The sequence below is a fragment of the Symsagittifera roscoffensis genome, chromosome 4 (genome assembly GCF_963678635.1).
Source record: "Symsagittifera roscoffensis chromosome 4, txSymRosc1.1, whole genome shotgun sequence".
Lineage (NCBI taxonomy): Eukaryota > Metazoa > Xenacoelomorpha > Acoela > Convolutidae > Symsagittifera > Symsagittifera roscoffensis.
Window position 1 is genome coordinate 42,034,251 of NC_087065.1, and position 24,204 is coordinate 42,058,454.

Below are 24,204 nucleotides of genomic sequence, written 5' to 3' on the forward strand. Positions count from 1 at the left end.
ACCTTCTAAAAAGTGCAATATTTTTTGTCCTGTTTCAATAAATTGCCTCTGAGAAATGTTGCACCGATTCGCTGTGTACTAGTGTTTTGGGAAGGCTCGAAAGTTCTATTTGGACAACCTAAAAAAAAAAAAATATATATATATATATATATATATATATATATATATTTTTTGAAAATCTGCGATTCCATCTGCAACTTGTTGGGAAAATTCTCGCTCCACTCCTATCACTGAGCACCAATAATCAGTTGTTTAAGCAAGCATAAGCAAGCCCGCGTCTGAAAATAAATAATTGGTATTAGATCCAATTTCACCAGAGAAAAGGGAATATCTAAGTGTTACAAAAAGGCTGAGCACTGCTCCATAAACTACATTTAACCAAGACTCTTAAGCGCGTTCTCTTGTAAGTAAAAAAAGGAATTGAATTCGTTTTTTCATTGGACGAAATTGTGCAAAAAAATCCATAACTGAGGCGGTATATATGAAATTTGACTTCTATTATTTTAGACCAATCCTTTTTGGTAGAAACTCCGCCATTTTAATATTCACCAAAACCAATCCGTGCATGTTTTACTGTTCCTTGATTTGGGCTCAATCCAACGTTTTCAGAACAGTTTAAAACATCCTGGGCTTGGTTTTACTATTTTCCTTCGTCATTACTTTTATAATTTCTCGTTGAAAAGTAATCTTTTACCTTAATTTCGACTGTTTGCTGGGGAAAATGTCAGAATTGATAATTCGAAAATTTGCTTTTTAATAACCTCTTGGAAGCACTAAGCAAATATTGTGCTGCCAAATTTAATTGCCTCGATTTATTCAAAAATTGAACGGTTTTTAGTTGCCGTTTTTTAAATTGAACATTTCTACGAAAATTCTAGAAGCTAAAAAAAACCGACAATGTCAAATTTCACCAACAGCAATGAAACTGAATATAAAATGGAGTCTGACGATTTGCTTGTTGACGATATCGTGAAGTTGTTTTTCTACTCGTTTCTCATAATTTTCACTGTTTTCGGAAACAGCTTCGTTTTGTTTGTGCTTTATCGAAAGCGAAAACAGTTTAACTTTTGGAGGGTGAATTTGTTCATTTTTTATCTCGCATTGGGTGACATGCTAGTTGCACTTACAAGTATGCCCACTAATCTCATCTACGCATCAACAAATGGAGCCTGGCTGTTTGGCAACTCATCATGCAAGGTAAATTTCGATTTATAACACACAATTTAGGCGCCTTACGAAATACACACAAAAAGCTAGCAACATGTAGTTGGTGAATACATAAAGTAATTATGATAACTGTGCCGTCTTAAATTGGGGTTGAAAAATATGGCGCCTAAAACAGTTTCTGGGTGTCCCACTCTTTAACCCTACGATATTTAACCCCCTCTGTTTACACCCCCTATATCATAACCCCGTAATATGATAACCCCACAACAATTTAACCCCCTTTTAATGACGATAGTTTGTTCCAAATTAAGTCCTTTTTATAAGTACAGGAGTAGTCCAATTAAGCTTACTAATTGAGGCCTGAAAAGCTAGTCTTAATTCACTTGATGCCTCTAGCATCTCAAAAGTAACTGCATTTCGATTAGTTAGAGAAATAATCCCTCACTCACGCGTTTAAAACAGAGATAACCTACATGGTGCTAATTGAAGGCAACAAAAGACGTTTGTGAGTTTTATAAAAAATCATACTGCCTATTTCTTTAACCATTGTTATACCACTCTATCAGATCAGATATAATGTTTGAAGCGTCATTCCATTTTACTTTATCTTCGAAAGATAAACAAATGCTAGTGGTATCAGGCCACGAGTATTACCTTAAACGAAAAAACAAAACAACAACAAATTGGAACTGCTCAAAGTACCAAACCCATAAATGCCGCGCAACAGCAATTACGGAAGGAAAAAATTTTATTGAAACGAGGGGTCAACATAATCACGATATTTCCACGGGCAAACCTGATGCTCGACTAGTTTTGAAAAACATCAAGGAGCTAAGCGATAGTAACACCCCAACCGTCGCAGTCGCAACCGCCATTCAGCTAATTACAGACAACATTGCCACTCAACTAGCCCTACCATCCAAAGAAAATTTAGTTCGCACCGCACAACGAGCGCGCAAGCAACGAGAAGAAGTCTTACCAGTCTCCCCAGCAAACAGAAGTTTCGAAATACCCGAAAACGAAACGAAAAAGTGCAGAATATTATGCATGTTTACGAAGAAAAAACTGATTTGCATTTCTTTCGCGCTATGGCGAACTTGAGTTGAATATTTGCTATTTAATCTATATTGCCAAGCAATAAAATTTTTTCCAAGTTTAGTTATTTTCCTTGATTTTTCAAAATTGAGCTAGAGTCGATTTGAAACCGGCAAAATAATAAATACATACAAGGTGTTGACTTTTCTTTTCCCTCCGCCCAACCCTGTAAGGTTAACCCATTTATTGTACCCTTGATATACCCGTTATCATATTGACCCGAAATTCAACTTTTTTGGGAAAATTGGAAAATTTTTTGTGCCGCCAGGGATTCGATCCTTTGAACTCTAGATTTTGAGACTAATGCTTTAACCATTATACCATGAGGCCTTTGGTTGTCATCCGAAAATTTCTTCCAACTTTGGCTCTTTGATCTTAATTAAGCCCATGTTTGAGTTTTCAAAGCGTAGATCAATTCTGTCGGCGCCAAAAGATCAAGGTCAAGAAATTCAAATGGTTTTGGACTGTTTTGTATATGCACCAATTTGAATCATGTCGGTCGGATTCGTTTTCAAGTTCATATCAAAGTCTAGACTATCGGCAAGGTCATTTCTGTTCAAATCTAAAACGCATTTAGCAGCGTGCGTGTTAACTCATTTTGGTTCGCAAAATTTTTCGCAATTAAAGCTTTGATGTTTACCGACGATATGGTTCCGAATCCTTTTCAAGTAACTTTCACTTTGATTCTAACAATTGGTTTTAAAAAGGGGTTAAATTGTAGTGGGGTTATCTGATTTGAGGGTTATATGAGAGGGGGTTAAGAAAAAGGGGGTTACAAAACACGGGGTGATAAGCTTGGGAACCCAGTTTCTGATAGTTGTTTTTGAAACACTACTGCAAGACAGGACAAGAAAGGTCCTAACATTTTCGTTATAATAACAGAAAGAGTTGTTTCTTTCAGTGCAAGTAGCACAGAAAACTCCGACCGCACATACAATTTGGTTTCATGTGTTTTCTATTCACAGGCAATTACGAACCCAAAGGAAATGTATTAGGGTCAAACTCAGTAGCGTGCCGAGGAGATGTGAGGGTTACCCCTTCCTCAATTCTAATTGCAAAACATTTCCAAAGGGCCCCCGTTTGGTATAAATTTACGACATCCTTTTTCATCTGACCAACCTTAAAATTTTATAAAGGCGCCTTGGGCGCCAATATGACTAATTTTAAGGGAGGAGTGCGCGCCGAAAAAACGCAGTTTTGTTGGTAATTATTTTCAAAAAAGTGCCTAACAACGCCCTTGTTGGCCTGTTTTTTTGAAAAATTTGCCTGCGGCATAGAAAAATTCTGACAAAATAGGATCCTTATAGTATTTTTGGAGAAATCGGAAAATCAAATTGATCGACCTAAAAAAAGGTCCGCAAAATTTTCAAAACTTTTTAAAAAACTGCCCGAAACATTTTTGGAACTGAGAGATATTCATTAGACCAAATGGTTTGTTTTCAAAATATGATTGTAATAATATTAAATTTGTTTACACTACGAGAGCAAATTGTTTTATTTTGTATAGTTAAAAAATACATTTTTGGAATAATTATAACCCAGTTTTAACCCAGTTTTATAGCCCAGTTATAACCATGGTTTTAATTCATTAAACCAAATGGTTCTTTTTCAAAATATGACCCGTACCCAAATGATTTTCTGGGCAAGATTTTCTGGGCGAAAAAACGCAGTTTTGTTGGTAATTATTTTCAAAAAAGTGCCTAACAACGCCCTTGTTGGCCTGTTTTTTTGAAAAATTTGCCTGCGGCATAGAAAAATTCTGACAAAATAGGATCCTTATAGTATTTTTGGAGAAATCGGAAAATCAAATTGATCGACCTAAAAAAAGGTCCGCAAAATTTTCAAAACTTTTTAAAAAACTGCCCGAAACATTTTTGGAACTGAGAGATATTCATTAGACCAAATGGTTTGTTTTCAAAATATGATTGTAATAATATTAAATTTGTTTACACTACGAGAGCAAATTGTTTTATTTTGTATAGTTAAAAAATACATTTTTGGAATAATTATAACCCAGTTTTAACCCAGTTTTATAGCCCAGTTATAACCATGGTTTTAATTCATTAAACCAAATGGTTCTTTTTCAAAATATGACCCGTACCCAAATGATTTTCTGGGCAAGATTTGAAATCCTGTATTTCTTACATTAGTTGATTCTCAGATCTGAAGTTCTTCATATCATATCTGGACAAAAATTTGATATTTTCAGGTCTGAAATTTGGATCTGAAAAAAAATTCAGATCTGAGAAACCTTTTGTCAAATTATAAATTACGCATTTCGAGCAAACAATTGAGTCTTCAATACACAATTACGTTTAGATTAACTGGCGATAAAAAAATTTTTCGAATAATTTCCCAAACAGTTTTTTCGAACTAAATTTTTTGTTCAACTGTGATAAAAAGTTTTCAAAAACTGTTAGAAGACCGATCAATTTTTTGACTTTCATGTGCTACTTATGCGCTTCTTATGTTAATTTTATGCTTGCGAAAACATATTTTGGAAGTCTTCCATTGGAGACTTTGCTGAGTACCTGTTAGTAACTAACAGAAGCTATCACATACAAAAATACCAAAAATAGCAAAACTTGTGTCAAAATCATTAATTTTTGAGATTTGAAATGAACAAGAGAAACTAAATTTAAGGTCTGAAATTGATCTGAAATGAATTTTGTTTCAGACCTGACATAACCAAGAAAAAAAATTTTCAGATTTGAAATTAGATCTGAAATAACCCATTCCTAAAAATCCGAGCGTTATTTTAACATTCCAAAACCCATTTCAGATCAGTTGTTAAGTTGTGGTAAGTATCTTTATTGTGTAATAAATTAGCTGTTTTTTTGTTTATAGTGTGGCTCATCGTTTCTAATAAAAAAAGTGACAATAAGGGCAAAATTAGATAGCAATAATTTGCTATTCTTATTAAACTATTTTTTCTGTAACTTTGCGAGATACTTAAATTGGCTTCTTTCTTGTATCAGCCACTTCTTGTATCAGCCACTTCTTGTATCAGCCACTTCTTGTATCAGTGGCTTCTTTCTTAGCAAGTATCAAAAGATTTTCTTCAACTGAAACAAATTTATCCTAAGTTTAAAGTTAAAAAGACATTTTATCTGTGAGCAGATTATGCAAAAATATGGGGGTTCATAAACTACTAATTTGGCTATATTGGGATATTTAAAGCGTGTTAAATTTCAAATTGGCACGCATAGTGTGAGCGGCAATCTGTTCCGGCTCAGATTACCTTCCAAATTTAAAAGAGACAAAATCTCAGAAAACCTGCTGAAACAGCCGGTTTCTCAGATATCTACAAACGAGACCACAGTGGATATTTTAAAGAAATTTAAGATTATATTTATCTCAACGGAGAAAAATACCGCCCACAAGATATCTCACCAATTAATATCTTTAGTTTTTTGCACATCAAAATGAACTACTAGCATTTTTAGGATGGCCCTATTAAATCTTAGAAAGATTTTTATAGAATTGTTATCCTTAGACTGCCACTTAAGGTCTATGGGGCAAAATAAGATATGCATTTTTTTAATTTGAGACCTTATTTGAAAATCACCCCTCCCCACGCCATATAAAGTATAAAATGATAGAATTCATGCTTCGTAACAAATCAATTATGGCAAATAATCTTCTTTCAACTAATTTGGAACGATTTCTAAGACGGATTAAATCTCCGCTTACGCGTTAATAGCGCGAAATATATCGAGCGTTAATTGTCCCAAATTGGCCAAAATGGCAATCTTTAAACCCCGAAGAAAGTTTTTTTTTTTTAATTTTACCAAAAAGTATATGCGGCTTTTTAAAGGGCAGTAGGCTCATTCAGGGCTCCACCCTGATACGAAGTCTTCTTCCTAACTAAATTTGGAATTTCTCCGCTCTCCAACCATATTTTAAAGCTTTACGTTTTACCTGAGATAAAAGGAGGTCGGAAAATTGAAGGCGTAACTCCAATTGGAGGCGTGTAGAGGCGTATGGAAATTATAGAGGCGTATTTTTAATATGGCAAAAAAGTGTTCCCAGTTTGCCAAAATTTAGAAAAGTTTCACAGGCCGCACTGGAGTTGGCCGCTTACTGTTAACGCAGTGTCATAAAAATTAACTGCGGCTAAGAAATTTTTTTAGTGTTAATAGGATTTTTTAAGTATTCCGCGAGCGCTCAAAAATCAATTTGTTCGAAAAAGGTCGACAAAATTTTCCTTTTTTTTTGAAAATACGCCCCCTCTTTGAGAAGATTCTAGATCTGCTCTTGAAAATTGTTTATTTAGCCCCCTAACTGAGATATTTAGTTTTTCTGCAAACTGAGAGTGCAGCTCCGTGGGCATGGAACGGACAATTCAATGATCCATTAATAACCAAATAGCCTTCTTGCTTATAATATTGAAGATTTATGATGTTTGGTCTATTTCATGACAAGCTTGGGATTCAAGAGTTTCTGTTTCAAGGTTGTTAGTTATTTTAAATTGGATCGTTTTTCCCCTAAACAATCGAAATAAACTTGGGTCCACTTGATCTGATAAGATAAGACTAAACTTGGATCTGTACTACATAACAAACAGTCTCTCTATATGCGATAAACCAGAAAATTGGTCGTCAATTAATTATCCGTAGCTTTGAAATATAATATTTGGTATAATAAGAGTAATACCTGAGTGAAAAATGACACTAAACACACCTCAAAATCAGACTTTCGTTAATGTTTTGGTCATTAGCTTTTCTTCCAGCTATTCCGAATCGTTTGAAAAAATTAGTTTCTTCTGAAATCCTGGTTCGGCAGCAATTATAGGCGCACATGGACAACTTGAAATCTCGCCGCATACTAGATCTGGAATAGGTGTTAAATCTCAACAGCAGTGATCATTTTGTTACAAAGTAGGAGCAAATCAAATCAAAATTTCGAAAACTCTTCGACGTGTTTGCAAGAGGAAACCCCGCCAAGTCAACCCGAAACTTTTCGTATTTGACTGCCGACAATTTAAGATTATAATTATTAAAGAAACAATTTCAAAGTATCAACTCATATAAAACTAAGCGCCAACATAACTTTTTACTCCTACTAGCTGCAAAATTTATTATTTAGGTGGCTGCAAAAGAGCTAACTTCTGATTCCCCATTTTAAATCTTCGAGCTTGTTTCAAGGCCTATTTTACCTAAAGCAGGTTAAGAGATTACTGTTAATGGAGCTGTTTCGGCAAAAGTTAGGGAAGCGATAATAAAAGGAGATTGAAGAGGTTTTTAATAATATTTTCTGAGCTTAGTCTGCTATTCAGCGGAAGAAATCCGGAGGCCATCAGATTTCATTTTCCGATTGTTCATTTTGGAATGGTCGGTCCCAAAAGCTTGATTTAATCAAAAGGCAAACTTAAGCCTTGCCACACGGATAAAATAATGAAGGCTTTTATTTTTGTTTTCAGGATTTTTTGAATTAGTTACGCTTGTAATTGGCATGCGTTATCAAATCAGTATTCAGATTTTTAAGATTGACAACTTGTTTAACAAAATCACTAAATCTTAATCAAGCCCATGTTTGAGTTTTCAAAGCGTAGATCAATTCTGTCGGCGCCAAAAGATCAAGGTCAAGAAATTCAAATGGTTTTGGACTGTTTTGTATATGCACCAATTTGAATCATGTCGGTCGGATTCGTTTTCAAGTTCATATCAAAGTCTAGACTATCGGCAAGGTCATTTCTGTTCAAATCTAAAACGCATTTAGCAGCGTGCGTGTTAACTCACTTTGGTTCGCAAAGTTTTTCGCAATTAAAGCTTTGATGTTTACCGACGATATGGTTCCGAATCCTTTTCAAGTAACTTTCACTTTGATTCTAACAATTGGTTTTAAAAAGGGGTTAAATTGTAGTGGGGTTATCTGATTTGAGGGTTATATGAGAGGGGGTTAAGAAAAAGGGGGTTACAAAACACGGGGTGATAAGCTTGGGAACCCAGTTTCTGATAGTTGTTTTTGAAACACTACTGCAAGACAGGACAAGAAAGGTCCTAACATTTTCGTTATAATAACAGAAAGAGTTGTTTCTTTCAGTGCAAGTAGCACAGAAAACTCCGACCGCACATACAATTTGGTTTCATGTGTTTTCTATTCACAGGCAATTACGAACCCAAAGGAAATGTGTTAGGGTCAAACTCAGTAGCGTGCCGAGAAGAGGTGAGGGTTACCCCTTCCTCAATTCTAGTTGCAAAACATTTCCAAAGGGCCCCCGTTTGGTATAAATTTACGACATCCTTTTTCATCTGACCAACCTTAAAATTTTATAAAGGCGCCTTGGGCGCCAATATGACTAATTTTAAGGGAGGAGTGCGCGCCGAAAAAACGCAGTTTTGTTGGTAATTATTTTCAAAAAAGTGCCTAACAACGCCCTTGTTGGCCTGTTTTTTTGAAAAATTTGCCTGCGGCGTAGAAAAATTCTGACAAAATAGGATCCTTATAGTATTTTTGGAGAAATCGGAAAATCAAATCGATCGACCTAAAAAAAGGTCCGCAAAATTTTCAAAACTTTTTAAAAAACTGCGCGAAACATTTTTGGAACTGAGAGATATTCATTAGACCAAATGGTTTGTTTTCAAAATATGATTGTAATAATATTAAATTTGTTTACACTACGAGAGCAAATTGTTTTATTTTGTATAGTTAAAAAATACATTTTTGGAATAATTATAACCCAGTTTTAACCCAGTTTTATAGCCCAGTTATAACCATGGTTTTAATTCATTAAACCAAATGGTTCTTTTTCAAAATATGACCCGTACCCAAATGATTTTCTGGGCAAGATTTGAAATCCTGTATTTCTTACATTAGTTGATTCTCAGATCTGAAATTCTTCATATCATATCTGGACAAAAATTTGATATTTTCAGGTCTGAAATTTGGATCTGAAAAAAAATTCAGATCTGAGAAACCTTTTGTCAAATTATAAATTACGCATTTCGAGCAAACAATTGAGTCTTCAATACACAATTACGTTTAGATTAACTGGCGATAAAAAAATTTTTCGAATAATTTCCCAAACAGTTTTTTCGAACTAAATTTTTTGTTCAACTGTGATAAAAAGTTTTCAAAAACTGTTAGAAGACCGATCAATTTTTTGACTTTCATGTGCTACTTATGCGCTTCTTATGTTAATTTTATGCTTGCGAAAACATATTTTGGAAGTCTTCCATTGGAGACTTTGCTGAGTACCTGTTAGTAACTAACAGAAGCTATCACATACAAAAATACCAAAAATAGCAAAACTTGTGTCAAAATCATTAATTTTTGAGATTTGAAATGAACAAGAGAAACTAAATTTAAGGTCTGAAATTGATCTGAAATGAATTTTGTTTCAGACCTGACATAACCAAGAAAAAAAAATTTCAGATTTGAAATTAGATCTGAAATAACCCATTCCTAAAAATCCGAGCGTTATTTTAACATTCCAAAACCCATTTCAGATCAGTTGTTAAGTTGTGGTAAGTATCTTTATTGTGTAATAAATTAGCTGTTTTTTTGTTTATAGTGTGGCTCATCGTTTCTAATAAAAAAAGTGACAATAAGGGCAAAATTAGATAGCAATAATTTGCTATTCTTATTAAACTATTTTTTCTGTAACTTTGCGAGATTCTTAAAGTGGCTTCTTTCTTGCAGCAGTTATCAACGAATTTAAATTTGATTCCTTAAAAATTAATTCTCTGTTTTCGATGTTTTTCTAGCCTTGAGATTGAATGAATCCCAGGAATATGTCTACCATAATTTCCTGAAAAAATTACAGTATTACAAACTCCCCCTTTTAACCCGCTCGTTCCCTTTGCATCAAAGACCACCCCAGTCTACTAAAAACATAAATCTCCGCACAATTCTGTAATATCTTGAAGGAGAAGGGAGTCCTGTGAAGTTTCGAGAACGGCTAAAAAAGGTAAGCCACAAGAAAGAAGCTTCGCGAGCAATGTGGTGCGAGTATATTTTCATCTGTCGTTTCATCTACATGTCGCTACTTTTATTAACAAGTATCAAAAGATTTTCTTCAACTGAAACAAATTTATCCTAAGTTTAAAGTTAAAAAGACATTTTATCTGTGAGCAGATTATGCAAAAATATGGGGGTTCATAAACTACTAATTTGGCTATATTGGGATATTTAAAGCGTGTTAAATTTCAAATTGGCACGCATAGTGTGAGCGGCAATCTGTTCCGGCTCAGATTACCTTCCAAATTTAAAAGAGACAAAATCTCAGAAAACCTGCTGAAACAGCCGGTTTCTCAGATATCTACAAACGAGACCACAGTGGATATTTTAAAGAAATTTAAGATTATATTTATCTCAACGGAGAAAAATACCGCCCACAAGATATCTCACCAATTAATATCTTTAGTTTTTTGCACATCAAAATGAACTACTAGCATTTTTAGGATGGCCCTATTAAATCTTAGAAAGATTTTTATAGAATTGTTATCCTTAGACTGCCACTTAAGGTCTATGGGGCAAAATAAGATATGCATTTTTTTAATTTGAGACCTTATTTGAAAATCACCCCTCCCCACGCCATATAAAGTATAAAATGATAGAATTCATGCTTCGTAACAAATCAATTATGGCAAATAATCTTCTTTCAACTAATTTGGAACGATTTCTAAGACGGATTAAATCTCCGCTTACGCGTTAATAGCGCGAAATATATCGAGCGTTAATTGTCCCAAATTGGCCAAAATGGCAATCTTTAAACCCCGAAGAAAGTTTTTTTTTTTTAATTTTACCAAAAAGTATATGCGGCTTTTTAAAGGGCAGTAGGCTCATTCAGGGCTCCACCCTGATACGAAGTCTTCTTCCTAACTAAATTTGGAATTTCTCCGCTCTCCAACCATATTTTAAAGCTTTACGTTTTACCTGAGATAAAAGGAGGTCGGAAAATTGAAGGCGTAACTCCAATTGGAGGCGTGTAGAGGCGTATGGAAATTATAGAGGCGTATTTTTAATATGGCAAAAAAGTGTTCCCAGTTTGCCAAAATTTAGAAAAGTTTCACAGGCCGCACTGGAGTTGGCCGCTTACTGTTGACGCAGTGTCATAAAAATTAACTGCGGCTAAGAAACTTTTTTAGTGTTAATAGGATTTTTTAAGTATTCCGCGAGCGCTCAAAAATCAATTTGTTCGAAAAAGGTCGACAAAATTTTCCTTTTTTTGAAAATACGCCCCCTCTTTGAGAAGATCCTAGATCTGCTCTTGAAAATTGTTTATTTAGCCCCCTAACTGAGATATTTAGTTTTTCTGCAAACTGAGAGTGCAGCTCCGTGGGCATGGAACGGACAATTCAATGATCCATTAATAACCAAATAGCCTTCTTGCTTATAATATTGAAGATTTATGATGTTTGGTCTATTTCATGACAAGCTTGGGATTCAAGAGTTTCTGTTTCAAGGTTGTTAGTTATTTTAAATTGGATCGTTTTTCCCCTAAACAATCGAAATAAACTTGGGTCCACTTGATCTGATAAGATAAGACTAAACTTGGATCTGTACTACATAACAAACAGTCTCTCTATATGCGATAAACCAGAAAATTGGTCGTCAATTAATTATCCGTAGCTTTGAAATATAATATTTGGTATAATAAGAGTAATACCTGAGTGAAAAATGACACTAAACACACCTCAAAGTCAGACTTTCGTTAATGTTTTGGTCATTAGCTTTTCTTCCAGCTATTCCGAATCGTTTGAAAAAATTAGTTTCTTCTGAAATCCTGGTTCGGCAGCAATTATAGGCGCACATGGACAACTTGAAATCTCGCCGCATACTAGATCTGGAATAGGTGTTAAATCTCAACAGCAGTGATCATTTTGTTACAAAGTAGGAGCAAATCAAATCAAAATTTCGAAAACTCTTCGACGTGTTTGCAAGAGGAAACCCCGCCAAGTCAACCCGAAACTTTTCGTATTTGACTGCCGACAATTTAAGATTATAATTATTAAAGAAACAATTTCAAAGTATCAACTCATATAAAACTAAGCGCCAACATAACTTTTTACTCCTACTAGCTGCAAAATTTATTATTTAGGTGGCTGCAAAAGTGCTAACTTCTGATTCCCCATTTTAAATCTTCGAGCTTGTTTCAAGGCCTATTTTACCTAAAGCAGGTTAAGAGATTACTGTTAATGGAGCTGTTTCGGCAAAAGTTAGGGAAGCGATAATAAAAGGAGATTGAAGAGGTTTTTAATAATATTTTCTGAGCTTAGTCTGCTATTCAGCGGAAGAAATCCGGAGGCCATCAGATTTCATTTTCCGATTGTTCATTTTGGAATGGTCGGTCCCAAAAGCTTGATTTAATCAAAAGGCAAACTTAAGCCTTGCCACACGGATAAAATAATGAAGGCTTTTATTTTTGTTTTCAGGATTTTTTGAATTAGTTACGCTTGTAATTGGCATGCGTTATCAAATCAGTATTCAGATTTTTAAGGTTGACAACTTGTTTAACAAAATCACTAAATCACTCAACGAGCACTTATGGTATTTTAAGTTCGAGTTTCTGATTTGGCCTATTTTGCGTGGCAGTTTTTTTTCTGAGAAATTTGATTATCGGACTATCGTTTGTCTGCTTAGTTTTCACATCATGCTATTCTTTTCTGGTTGAAGCTAGGTTTGCAGCAAATATTTTTGCTTATAGCATTCTTTGTTTTTCTTTCATATAAAAAAAGCTAGATCAATGGCTTCACTTTTCCAATTTAACAATTTTTCACCCGTTGTTGAAACTTATGAAACAGTTATTTTCAAATCTACAACAAAGTACTAATTGAACAACTAAAAAAAGCACCGCAAACGTTTTTTTTTGATAGTACAATCACAACGAGCATGGGGGTAAGAGTTCAAAATATTTTCTATATTTTTGAAGTAAAATCAATCTCATCATATTCGAAATATTCACACCAGGGGCGGACTTAAGATTTTCTCGAGAGCCAAGATTTTAGAAAAAAAAATAAAAAAACTTATCGAATTTTTCAGAATCAACATTCTTACCCATACATTAGAAGAGCACCCCCACTCCTCAAAAAATGATATTACCTAATAATACCAAATGGTCCACCCTTTGAATATGTTTTTACTATTTTATTTTCAAATGGCGCCGTCGGTGCCGTTGTCTTTGTACTTGAAATCAGGGTTGGCAAAATGTAAGTTATAAACAAAAATAACAAACTAACTGTAATTTATCGAAAAAAACATGTTATTTTTGTTAAATTGTTAATTAAATTAATATATCAACAAGAGTTGAGTTTCTTGAACAGAAACGCCAACTTTCCGGCTTTCTCAACGCCGAGTTGAGCACGAAGCTTCCCATACGTTAGGTGAGATTTTTCGCTCTGTAGTTTGTCAAGTGAAACTGCAATTGGTTTGAAAATTCGTTTTTTTCATCCGTTCGGGATTCGCTACAATCGTTTCGGGACAAGCATGCAGTATAGTTGCGTTGTGTTTTTCTAAGAATTACTCATATTTCTAAGAAAAAGCTAACATCACTGTTAGAAATTATAAATAACACTGTAAGTTAAATTCAATGTTAAATAACAATGTTAAATAACATGCCAACCCTGCTTGAAATCAAAGCAACTTTGAGTTGTAAAATTGAATTGAGGTCTATAATTCAGTCTTTTCCAACCTTTCAAGTTTAAAAAAGCTGGTTCAAAATTGACGAGTCGCGTAGACAAAATTTTTTGGTTTCTCATAAAAATTAAATTTTTATAATACTAGGTTTTGTCATTTTATAAAATTCTTTACCTTTGATAATTTTGCTGAAATGAAACAAAACTGCTAGTATAAGGGCGAAGCCCTGAATGTTCTGACTGCCTTTTAGGGTCTATGGAGCAGTAATAATATGAAAAAAATAAATGTAATGAAACAAAGTTTTTTTTTTAAATCTGAGAACTTTTGTAAAAATCATTCACCCACACGCCATATAAAATTCAAAGTGATCAATTTTGCTTTTAGTAGCAAATAAGGGCAAACAGGCTTCTTTTAATCAATTGCAACAATTTCTAAGACGGATTAATCTCCGCTTACGCGTTAATAGCGTGAAATATATCGCGCGTTAATTGTCATTAATTGACCAAAATGGCAATCCTTAAGCCCCTTAACTGTACGAAAATTGATCACAGCTGAAATATCTTTTCAAATTTAAGCTCAAGAAAACAATACCTTTTGAATAATATACATAAGTTCTGTCAAAATTGCTAGTTAGAAATTCGAAAATTGTCTGAAAAAAAAACCCACCCCGAGCACAAATATTCCGTTGCTTTCGTTACGAAAGTCGGAAGAAAAACTCAAAAATGAAGTTTGAAAACACAGTATTAAACTGAGACTCTAATTTTTGTTTAATTACAACCAATCTTTGTTTTGAAGATTTTTGAGTCTGGTAAGGAGGGCACTCAACAGAACAGCCAAGCCGCTTAGCAAAATTTTTTGAACAGAGCCATAAACAAAAGTTTCACAACTAAATTTATTAAATGATGTCAAATTTGATTGATTGAAAATGGCGTGGTTTTTAACTGTGATTATTGAGAATTTCTTAGGATGGCAGCAAAACAAATTCCCAATAAACAGTTGAACTAGATTGCGATAAGTTGGTAGTTAGTCAATTTGTATAAGTATAGGCAGTATACCATGTACAGTAGTCTGATCTCGCGATTAATTTGATATCGTGTGATATCCAATCACGTTCTCAGTTTAAATATAAAAAACGTGAGCCAAAAAATCCAAATAATTAACAACGGCAAGTGACCAGTTGTGTCTGAAACTGAGGGCACTCAACAGTGCAAAGCAGAAAACAGCAAACTCATAAAACACAGAACTCTATCACTGCCTTCAAATAATGACCAATGAGAATTTGATATAAAATGTGACAGTGGATTTCAAATTTAACAAGACTGCTCGTATCAGGGTGAAGCCCTGAATGTTCCGACCGCCTTTTAATGTTTATGGAGCAGTAATAACATTTAAGAAAATTTGAATTTTTTAAATGAAAATCATCCCCCCACACGCCATATTAAGTACAAAAAGATAGATTTCGCTCCTTGTAACAAATCAATAATGGCAAATAAGCTTCTTTTAACCAATTTGGAACGATTTCTGTGACGGATTAACTCTCCGCTTACGCGTTAATAGCGCGAAATATATCGCGCGTTAATTGTCCCAAACTGGCCAAAATGGCAATCTTTAAACCCCCGTAACTTTACGAAAAATGATCACAGATAAAATATCTTTTCAAATTTAAGCTCAGGACAACAATACCTTTCGAATGATATAAAAAAATTTTGTCGAAAATGGCTAGTTAAAAAGTCGAAATTTGTCTGAAGAAAAAAACCCACCCCGAGCACAAATATTCCGTTACTTTCGTATCGAAAGTCGGAACAATTACTATTGACCTGATAGTGTTAAATTTTGAGAGTTTTGAGCAAACTTGGTATCTATACTCTGAAATTTTTCTGCAGTTCACTACCCCTCCCTAATTCTCCCTGCTCTACTTCTTTTTGGTCAAACAAATTGTCAGTATAATTTTGAGAATTTACAACTTTAGATCATCTGTTTTTCGCACGTTGTTTGGAGGTCTTTTTTGATAACTTCTTTCATTTCGTCAGTGGCGAGCTTAAAAAACTCTGAATTTTAGCTGAAAACTATGAAAATATAAATATAGCTCTTCGCGGATCCTGTTGTTATCCAAATAAGAAGCAACTTTTGTTAACACAAATACTATAGTCCCATTCGTTGGTTCCACAAACCGTTTGTTTCCAAAAACAATCATAACTTCGGTTTTTTTCGTAAATTTTGCAACTGACTCTAAGTTTACTAAAAAACTCACTCACCTAATTTGCAATTGACCCTAGTTTTTCTAAATTTATTATGAATGTCGAGTATATTTGAGTTCTATTTTTTTTTCGTTCAAATCAATTCATAGCACCACGCAGAAACAGGATACTATTTTTTTTTCAAAATTTTGTAATAACTTTTTCTCAATACAACAGTTGATTTAATTTGAAATGGACAAACATAGCGTCAAACTGCTTTGCAAATTAAAAAATTATCAATTTTTGCTGTTAACTCTTCCTTCTTTGAATCAAATACTTTAAAGTTGGGTCGCACCACCTTAATGTATAGTTATCCTAGATTCCGCGTACTTAAGTAATGAAGACGATTTATCCAAAATAGAAAGGACCAACATACAAACTGTTCAAAAAACGTTCCAAAAATTTTCCATGAGCGCCAATAATTCTCTGGAGTCTTTTTTAAACTTGTTTTTTTTTTACACCGTTAGAAAAAATTCAAAAATTAGCATTTAGCGCTGTCCAGTTTTGTTTCTGGCACCTTGCTGTACGTTTTTTTGGCACACTGTAGAAAACCTTTTTAAGCTTTAGCAGAGCCAGTAGCAGATTTAAGGATGGAGGATGAGAGCGTATTTTGAGACAACCAGTTTTGGCGGACTAGTCCTAAAATTTTTCTAGAGGCGCATTGGCGTCAATATATGATAATTTTGAGGGGAGCGCAAGTAGAAAAAACGCATTTTTTTGTCTAAAAACACTTGTTATGCCGGTTTTTTTAAACAATTTGCTTGCGTCGCAGAAATTTTGGTGGAAATAGGCTCTTAATAGAGATTTAGGGGAGCTTAAAAAATCAAAGTGGTCAACCTAAAAAATATATCGACAAAATTTTTGACTTTTTTGAAAATCCCTCCCTAGATTTACCCCTAAGAAGAGCTGCTGTGGTCAGAGCTTTTTGTGATGCTCGAGCTGTTGCCAATCAACCCTGCTTTGTTTTTCGATGTCTGATTTTTTTTCTATTTTGGTTGTTCTTATTTAAAAAGTTTTCCAGGCCATGGCTTTCATCCAAGTGGTGGCACCCAGTTCGACCTCCTTTCTGATAGTGAGCATGGCTCTGGACAGGTATCGTGCAGTGATCAATGCTTCGAGGAGTAACAAGCAGATCTACCTGATGATAGGGGGCTCCTGGTTCTTCGCCCTCCTCCTCGCCCTTCCCCAGGTGCACGGGTGGGGCACATATCCGAGTGAAGATGGCTCAGAGGAGTACTGTGGCGCGAAGGCCGAGTGGCTCGCCAGTCCTGCTTTCAAGGTTCCCTCTTTTATAGTCACAACTAAAATCACATTTAAAATCATATTTGTAATCACATTTATTTTCTTTCATAATCACAAAAAGAAGGAAAAAATAAGCATACACAGTTTTAGCAAAAACTTGCAGAAAAAACTTTTTTGACGAAGTTCAAATTATTTGAATTTACAAGATTAGTTGTATGAAAAAATGTCACAAATAGTCTTAAAAAGAAACTTTTAAGATTTTTCTTTAGAAAATGGCTGCCCGAGAGTCGATTTTAATTGAAGACAAAAATCTCTGTAACAACTTTTTTTCTGTCTGAAAACCCGGGTGGCCGTGATCACTAATTGATTCCTTGAACGGGTCCTCTGAATATCCGTTTGTGACCCCAGTTATACATTCTGCTAAAATTTTGGTCGAGTCAAAGTGATACAGAGCCTTGTGATTAAAATTGTTTCAACTTTTTCTTTTCTTAAAATTCACCAATTCTACAATTCCATTATTTGATGCCCGCTTTTTAGGCTTACATGGTTCTTGTGTTCATTCTCATTCTTATCATTCCGACATTCACGAACTGTTTCTGCTACGGAAAAATCATCAAGCGGCTTTTCTACGATCCCAAAACCGAACCCAACACCACCGACGGCACCGAACTGGTCGAAAACAGACGGGAGACAATGACTACGAATAACCCGACTGAAAAAACGCCGGCGAAGATCACCCCGAGCTCTCACCCGCAGTTCACAGTAACGGAACGCATTCGCGCCGCTCGAATTCGCACGACCAAATTAGCGCTGTTAATTGTCGTGTTTTACACTGTGTGTTGGCTGCCGTATTTTGTGGTTCTTTTTATCATGATTTTCTCCCCATACAATATATCAAACAGGTATTAATTTCCTTTTTTCTTACTCATTTGCCTTTCAAACTTTGAATTTCTTCAGACAATCGTTAAGAAACTAAAAAATCAAAAGCTTAACCATATGCTATGCTAAGCATTTTATGATTTGCCTGCCAGAATTTTCGTTGCAAAACTAAAAAACACGGTCTCACTAATTTATTAATTTTTACGTTGAAAAGTTTCTTTCAAAATCAAAACGGGAAAGGAAGGAGGCTATCAGATAAAATCTCACCATCTGCTAAATAGCTCTCTGGTTTTAATAGTAAGAATTACACCCGAATTCAAAGATCTTTCCCAAATAAAAAGGGAGAAAAAACCGTCTGGAATTTTAGCCTCTTCTTTTCAGGAAGATTTTTACTGGTCTACTTTTACTGGTGTCGTTTTTACATTTCGTTAGTTTCTCATACTTTCTTTTTAGGCTGCTCGCAGATTTTTGAATGCATGCACGGCAATCTAAAATAGCAACTTTTGTCAATGGTATCTTTAACAGACTTTTTGTGTTATTAGGACCCTGGATGTCGTCGAGGGATTGGCCATGGTTAACTCGTGCATCAATCCACTGGTATACGGCAAGTACACGTTCAAACAATCGGACGTTGAACAGGCATTCAAGTGTTTCAAACCGGAGATGGCTCGCAACATCATCAAGTACCTGGGAATAGCCGGAAACTCAAACTCGGAGTCCAGAAACCAGACATACGACCAGCACTTCGCACTCAAGCTTCAAATATACAGACAACAGAGGCAGAACCTGCAAAATGGATACCACAAAGCCACAAGTACTTGAACTGTGAGGTGAAACTTAAGCAAAGCAACTCGACACGACTGTATTTTTATAAAACCGTAGATGTTTTTTGTGTGAAATTTGTAAACCTGTAAATTATCATAAAATATGTTTTTCTTAACTTTTTTTTTCATTAATAAGATTTTTAATTATTACGACGCAATTTTTAGAAAAGCTCTCAATAATGCATGTTTTTGGTTTTAAAAATTTTGGTTTGATTTTTTCAGGAAAACTATTCTCTACTCTTTTTTTGTTCACATTTGTCATTTGATTTAAATTGAGTTAAGAAAAACAGGTAAGATGTGCGGCCAGAAGGCAGACAACCTCTGCTTCACAATGGACAAGGAGCAGATAAGTTAGCAATACTCAAACCTAGCTGGTAGAAAAATAACAAAAGATATTATTTGAAAGAACTATTCAAACTTGGTTTGGAAGTTTTGTTATTGTTCCGACTTTCGAAGAAAGTGACGAAGTAATTGTGCTCGGGGACTATTTGATTTCTCCAGACAAATTTCGACGTTTTTTCCAGAATACCTCTGGAAAAAAGTCGAAATTTGTCTGGAGAAACCAAATAGTCCCCGAGCACAATTACTTCGTCACTTTCTTCGAAAGTCGGAACAAAAACAGAACTTCCAAACCAAGTTTGAATAATTCTTCTGGCATTAAGTTTTTTTCTATCATCGGAAATTCTTGTCTTGATCTCAATTTTTTAAAAAAATCTCACTTTTGATTTTTTTTGTAATGATGTTTTAAAGATTGAAAATATGGCCGATTTGGGAAAAATTAACGCGCGATATCTTTCGCTCAATTAACGCGTAAGCGGAGGTTTAATCCCTCCAACAAATCGTTCCGAATTGGTTGAAGGAAGTTTATTTGACATATTTGCTAAGTTACTAGGAGGTAAATCTATCAAATTACACTTTATATGGCATGTGGGAGGACGATTTATAAAAAAAATCTCAAAATTAAAAAAAAGAACTTTTTTTTGGAAAATTCAGGATTTTTGTTAGAGCGATAACTAAAACAAAAAATAGCTTTTCAAATGGAAAAGGAAAATTGCTTCTGCTTACTGGTCTTATTGTTTGTTGAGTTGCCTAACTACTATGTAATTTACGGTTTGCTAGCTTTAATTCTTAATTTTTCTTTTTGCTTTAAGTTTTCAGGAGCTGTTCCTATATCAAACACATCAAAGAAAAAATAGCCGCTCAAAATTGCTCGTTCAGAACACAATTGTTTCATTCATTCCCTGAAGTTCTTAAAAAAAACTTTTCTTAAAATAATTTTTTCAGGCTAATTTGTGGAAATTAAATGCTTAGCTCATAATTAGTTTGTTGCTTCTCACAAAGCAGTATTAAAAATCAAATTCTGCTCAACTCAACAGCCAATTTTTAAAAAACATCAGTTTGTGGTTCTCAAAATTCCCTTTTTATTTCTAAATCAGAAAGACAATAGAAAGATACAAAACTGCTATTGTTTTAGATCAAAGTCAAAACCTTGAACTTTCCAACGGCCCCTTTGTGGGCATCGAATAGTTTTTGTTAAAAGATCAAGAAAGAAAAACAAACAGCGTTTATTTTGCCTCAATGTTTTGCCTCAATGTTTTGGCCTCAAGATTTGTGCTCGGGTGTTTTTTTTTTCAAAAAAAAATCAATTTTTCAACTGGCAAACTTTGACAGAAATTTTTATAAGATAGAAGTTGTTGCCTTGATCACATATTTACAAAACTACTTCGCCAGTAATCATTTTTTGTTCCTTTTATCGAAGAAGACGGAATATTTTGGCTTGGCGTGTTTTTTTTGTCAATTTCGGAGATAGAAATAGTAATTTTCAACAAAAATGTTTATGCCCATTGAAAGTATCAACTCATTGAAATCAAAATTTAAACGAGCAGTCTTGTTTCAAGTTGAATTCGTCAAAGAAATTAAAAAAAAATAAATCGAGGTAAAATAACTTTATTCATTTGAGTACTGTGAAATGATATCGTTTATGAGGTATCAACACTTTTCGTTAAAAGTTATTGTTATCATCATCGAAATTTGGCTGAACAAAAAGCACACCAAGCAAAAACTATCCGCACTTTATTCAACAGATAAAACAAGGCTGCTAAAATCAAGGCGATACCTGAAATTTTCCAAATTTTTATTCAGATCTAAGCAAAAATTCATCGGTCTAAGAACTTTCATAAACTATTTTTTTTTTAAAATTCTACTAAAAACGCTTAGCAACAAACTCATTTTTAATTTCGTTTTGCCTAAAATCAAATTGGATTGATTTTTGAGCTGCGTCAACTAGCCGCCAGCGCGTCAACAGAACTAAAACACACTCATTGTAAAAACTAGCCATTTTTGAGTAGTTCTTTTTTAATACCATTCAAAAGGTATCGATGTTCTAAGCTCAAGTTTGAAAAATATTTCACCTGTGATCATTTTTCGTAAAAACCACATCGAGCACAATTATTAAACATTTTCTTTAACATTTGAATGAAATTCTTGAAAAATTGTTTGATAATTCCGAAATTTTAAACAACTGCAAATTTTAAATCATTAAGATTTTATGACACACTGGTGAAATTTTGTACGTTATTTTGGTGCGTGCCAACATAAATAATCATCTGTATTTGTATCTACTTGTGAGGTTCCATGGAAACTAGATTGGAAGTACATGTGGAATAAGAAGGCAAAAAAATAGGAAGCATTTGAAAACTTTTCAATAACGAACGAATTAATATTGCACTAATTGAGCTTCTTTTCACTTTTTCCTTTATTTTTGCTCAATTTACTAGCTCAAAATTGGACGGAAAACATAAATTTTAAGTTTTGTTGGATTTTGAATTTTTTTTCACATTTTTAGTACACAAATCTGCAGTTGAGCGGTTGTATGCTGCTAGCATTTGAACTACTAGCACTACAAGCTCTGCTTGCTACTGGGCGCTGAAGGAAGCTGCTAGTTGAAAAAAATTTATTTTGAAATCACATTTTTTGAAATCACTGAAATCTATATATTCAAAAATCACGACGTATTTTACAAATTCAGAAGTAAATGAGGAATCACCAACCATTGGTCCAGACAAAATCATCACGTTTGAAAAAAACCACAACTGTTTATCGAAACGTCACTAAAATCGTTGTAGTCAAAATCTTGACGTATTTTCCATATTCAGAAGTAAGGGCGTAATCATAAATCATTGGTCCAGACAAAATCATCACACTTGATAAAATCACAATTATTTACCGAAAACTCACTGAAATCTATATCATAAAAAGTCACAACGCATTTTACATTTTCAGAGGTATTTGAAGGATCATAAATCATTGGACAGGACAGGACAAAATCATCATATCTGAAACAATGACAACTGAAAAAATCACATCTCACAACAATAGCCATTGGTGTATTTCAAAAGATAATTGAACAGTTCATTTGAAAATCTTTTTTGAGTTTTGAGCAGCAACGACAGTTCATTTTTAAAGTATTCATACTAAAATTTTGTTCCGAAGAAAGTGACGGAAAATGTGTACTTGGGGTGGTTTTTTCTCCTGGAAAAACTTCAATTTTTCAACAAGCAAATTGTGGCAGTTTTTTATTAACAACAAAATTGTTTTCTTGATCGCATATTTACAAAACTAATTCACCAGTGATCATTTTTGTTCCGTTTTTTGAAGAAACGGAATATTTAGGTTTGGTGTGGTTTTTTGTCAATAGAAGTAATAGCTTTTAACAAAAAAATGCCTTATATGCCTTATTGAAGATAGCAATCTACTGAAATCAAACTTAAAATGTTATTTTATCTCTGACCATTTTTTTGCAAAGTTTTGGGAGTTTGAAAATTGTCAATTCGGCCATGCTCTGGAGTAGTGTATGCGCAGTTTGAAGATTTTATCAATAATCCTGAAAACGTAACGCGAAATATTCATGCGCTGCGACTTATCCCGCACAACAAAATTGTTCCAAATTGAACTGAGGCTAGCTAATTGTTCCTATTAATTTCGTACGACTCAAATTTTCACACTTGATGTTTGGTCTTGTCCAAACTTTAGTTTTTCAATATTTTCTTTTCCAAAAAATCTATTCGATATAGATCAAGGGGCAGTCGCAACATTCGGGGCTCTGCCCTGATATATGAGCAGTCTTGCTGGCTAAAGCTCCGAGGGTTTAAAGATAGCCATTTTGGCCAATTTGGGATCATTAACGCGCGATGTATTTCGTGGTAATAACGCGTAAACGGAGAATTAATTTGACCTAGAAATTGTTGTAAATTGATTTGAGGTATGCTATTTACTCTATTTAACGTTTTGCTAGATGCGAAGTATATAACTTAGAAATTTTCATAGCGTGCGAGGGAATGATTTTCAAAAAAATCTGAAAAAAACTTCATTTTTTTTCTCTTTTTATTGGAAAATTCATCCATTTTTTTGAAAAGCGAACACTACTCCATAGACCTCAGACAGCAGTCGGATCAATCAGTGATTTACCGTGATACAAGCAGTCTCGTCGATCTTACAACAATTTTACAATTTCTGCTCTTGTTGTGTTATTGTAACAGAGCATTTTACAAAAATTGGCCAATTATGGCATCAGCATAAAATTGGTGAATATATTTGGCCGGGTAAATGGTACAGACGTAAATCCTATTTTTCATAGCTTGCATTTCAATTGCACTTCAGTAATTTCCACAATTGCGCGATGAAGAACCTCGTGAACGGGAACGGTATGGGATATTTTGAGAACGGTTGTCCTATGCTAATGGTAGTGATTTCACATTCAAGCCTTTCCCTAATGCAGTAAATCACGTTTCGAAACAATTAACATTTTCAAGATAGAGGGGAAAATAGACCCCGTAATTATCAGTATGTATGGAAAGGCTCAGCATTTTCATCAAAGTTAACTGATGTTGAAAAATATAATTAAGAATTTAGATGATTGTTGTAGCTGCGCAGCGAAACAAGGTGTCAATCAGGGTTAAGTTAGAGAAGGTAAAATGGTAGTGTTTCAGCTAAAATAGATCTTTGATATTGTCCAAAAGTGATTGAATTGTACTATTCAATTTGGATTAAGGGGCAGTAGGAACATTCAAAGCTTTGCCCTGATATACGAGCAGTCGTTTGGTTTTCTGAAACTGTTATGATAACTAAAATGATGCTAGCAATGAAAAACGTAACATTTTTAAATTCAATCTCAAAAACGT

General features: G+C 34.2%; 1 protein-coding gene across 1 annotated transcript; it reads left to right on the forward strand.

The window, feature by feature from the left end:
* The first annotated feature begins 520 nt into the window (after nucleotides 1-520).
* LOC134844358 (cardioacceleratory peptide receptor-like) lies at nucleotides 521-19,105 on the forward strand. The gene is made up of 4 exons (XM_063861005.1): nucleotides 521-1,197; nucleotides 17,101-17,358; nucleotides 17,859-18,223; nucleotides 18,743-19,105. The coding sequence occupies exons 1-4, from the start codon at nucleotides 898-900 to the stop codon at nucleotides 19,020-19,022; spliced, it is 1,203 nt and encodes a 400-aa protein (XP_063717075.1). The 5' UTR covers nucleotides 521-897; the 3' UTR covers nucleotides 19,023-19,105.
* Nucleotides 19,106-24,204: the final 5,099 nt, after the last annotated feature.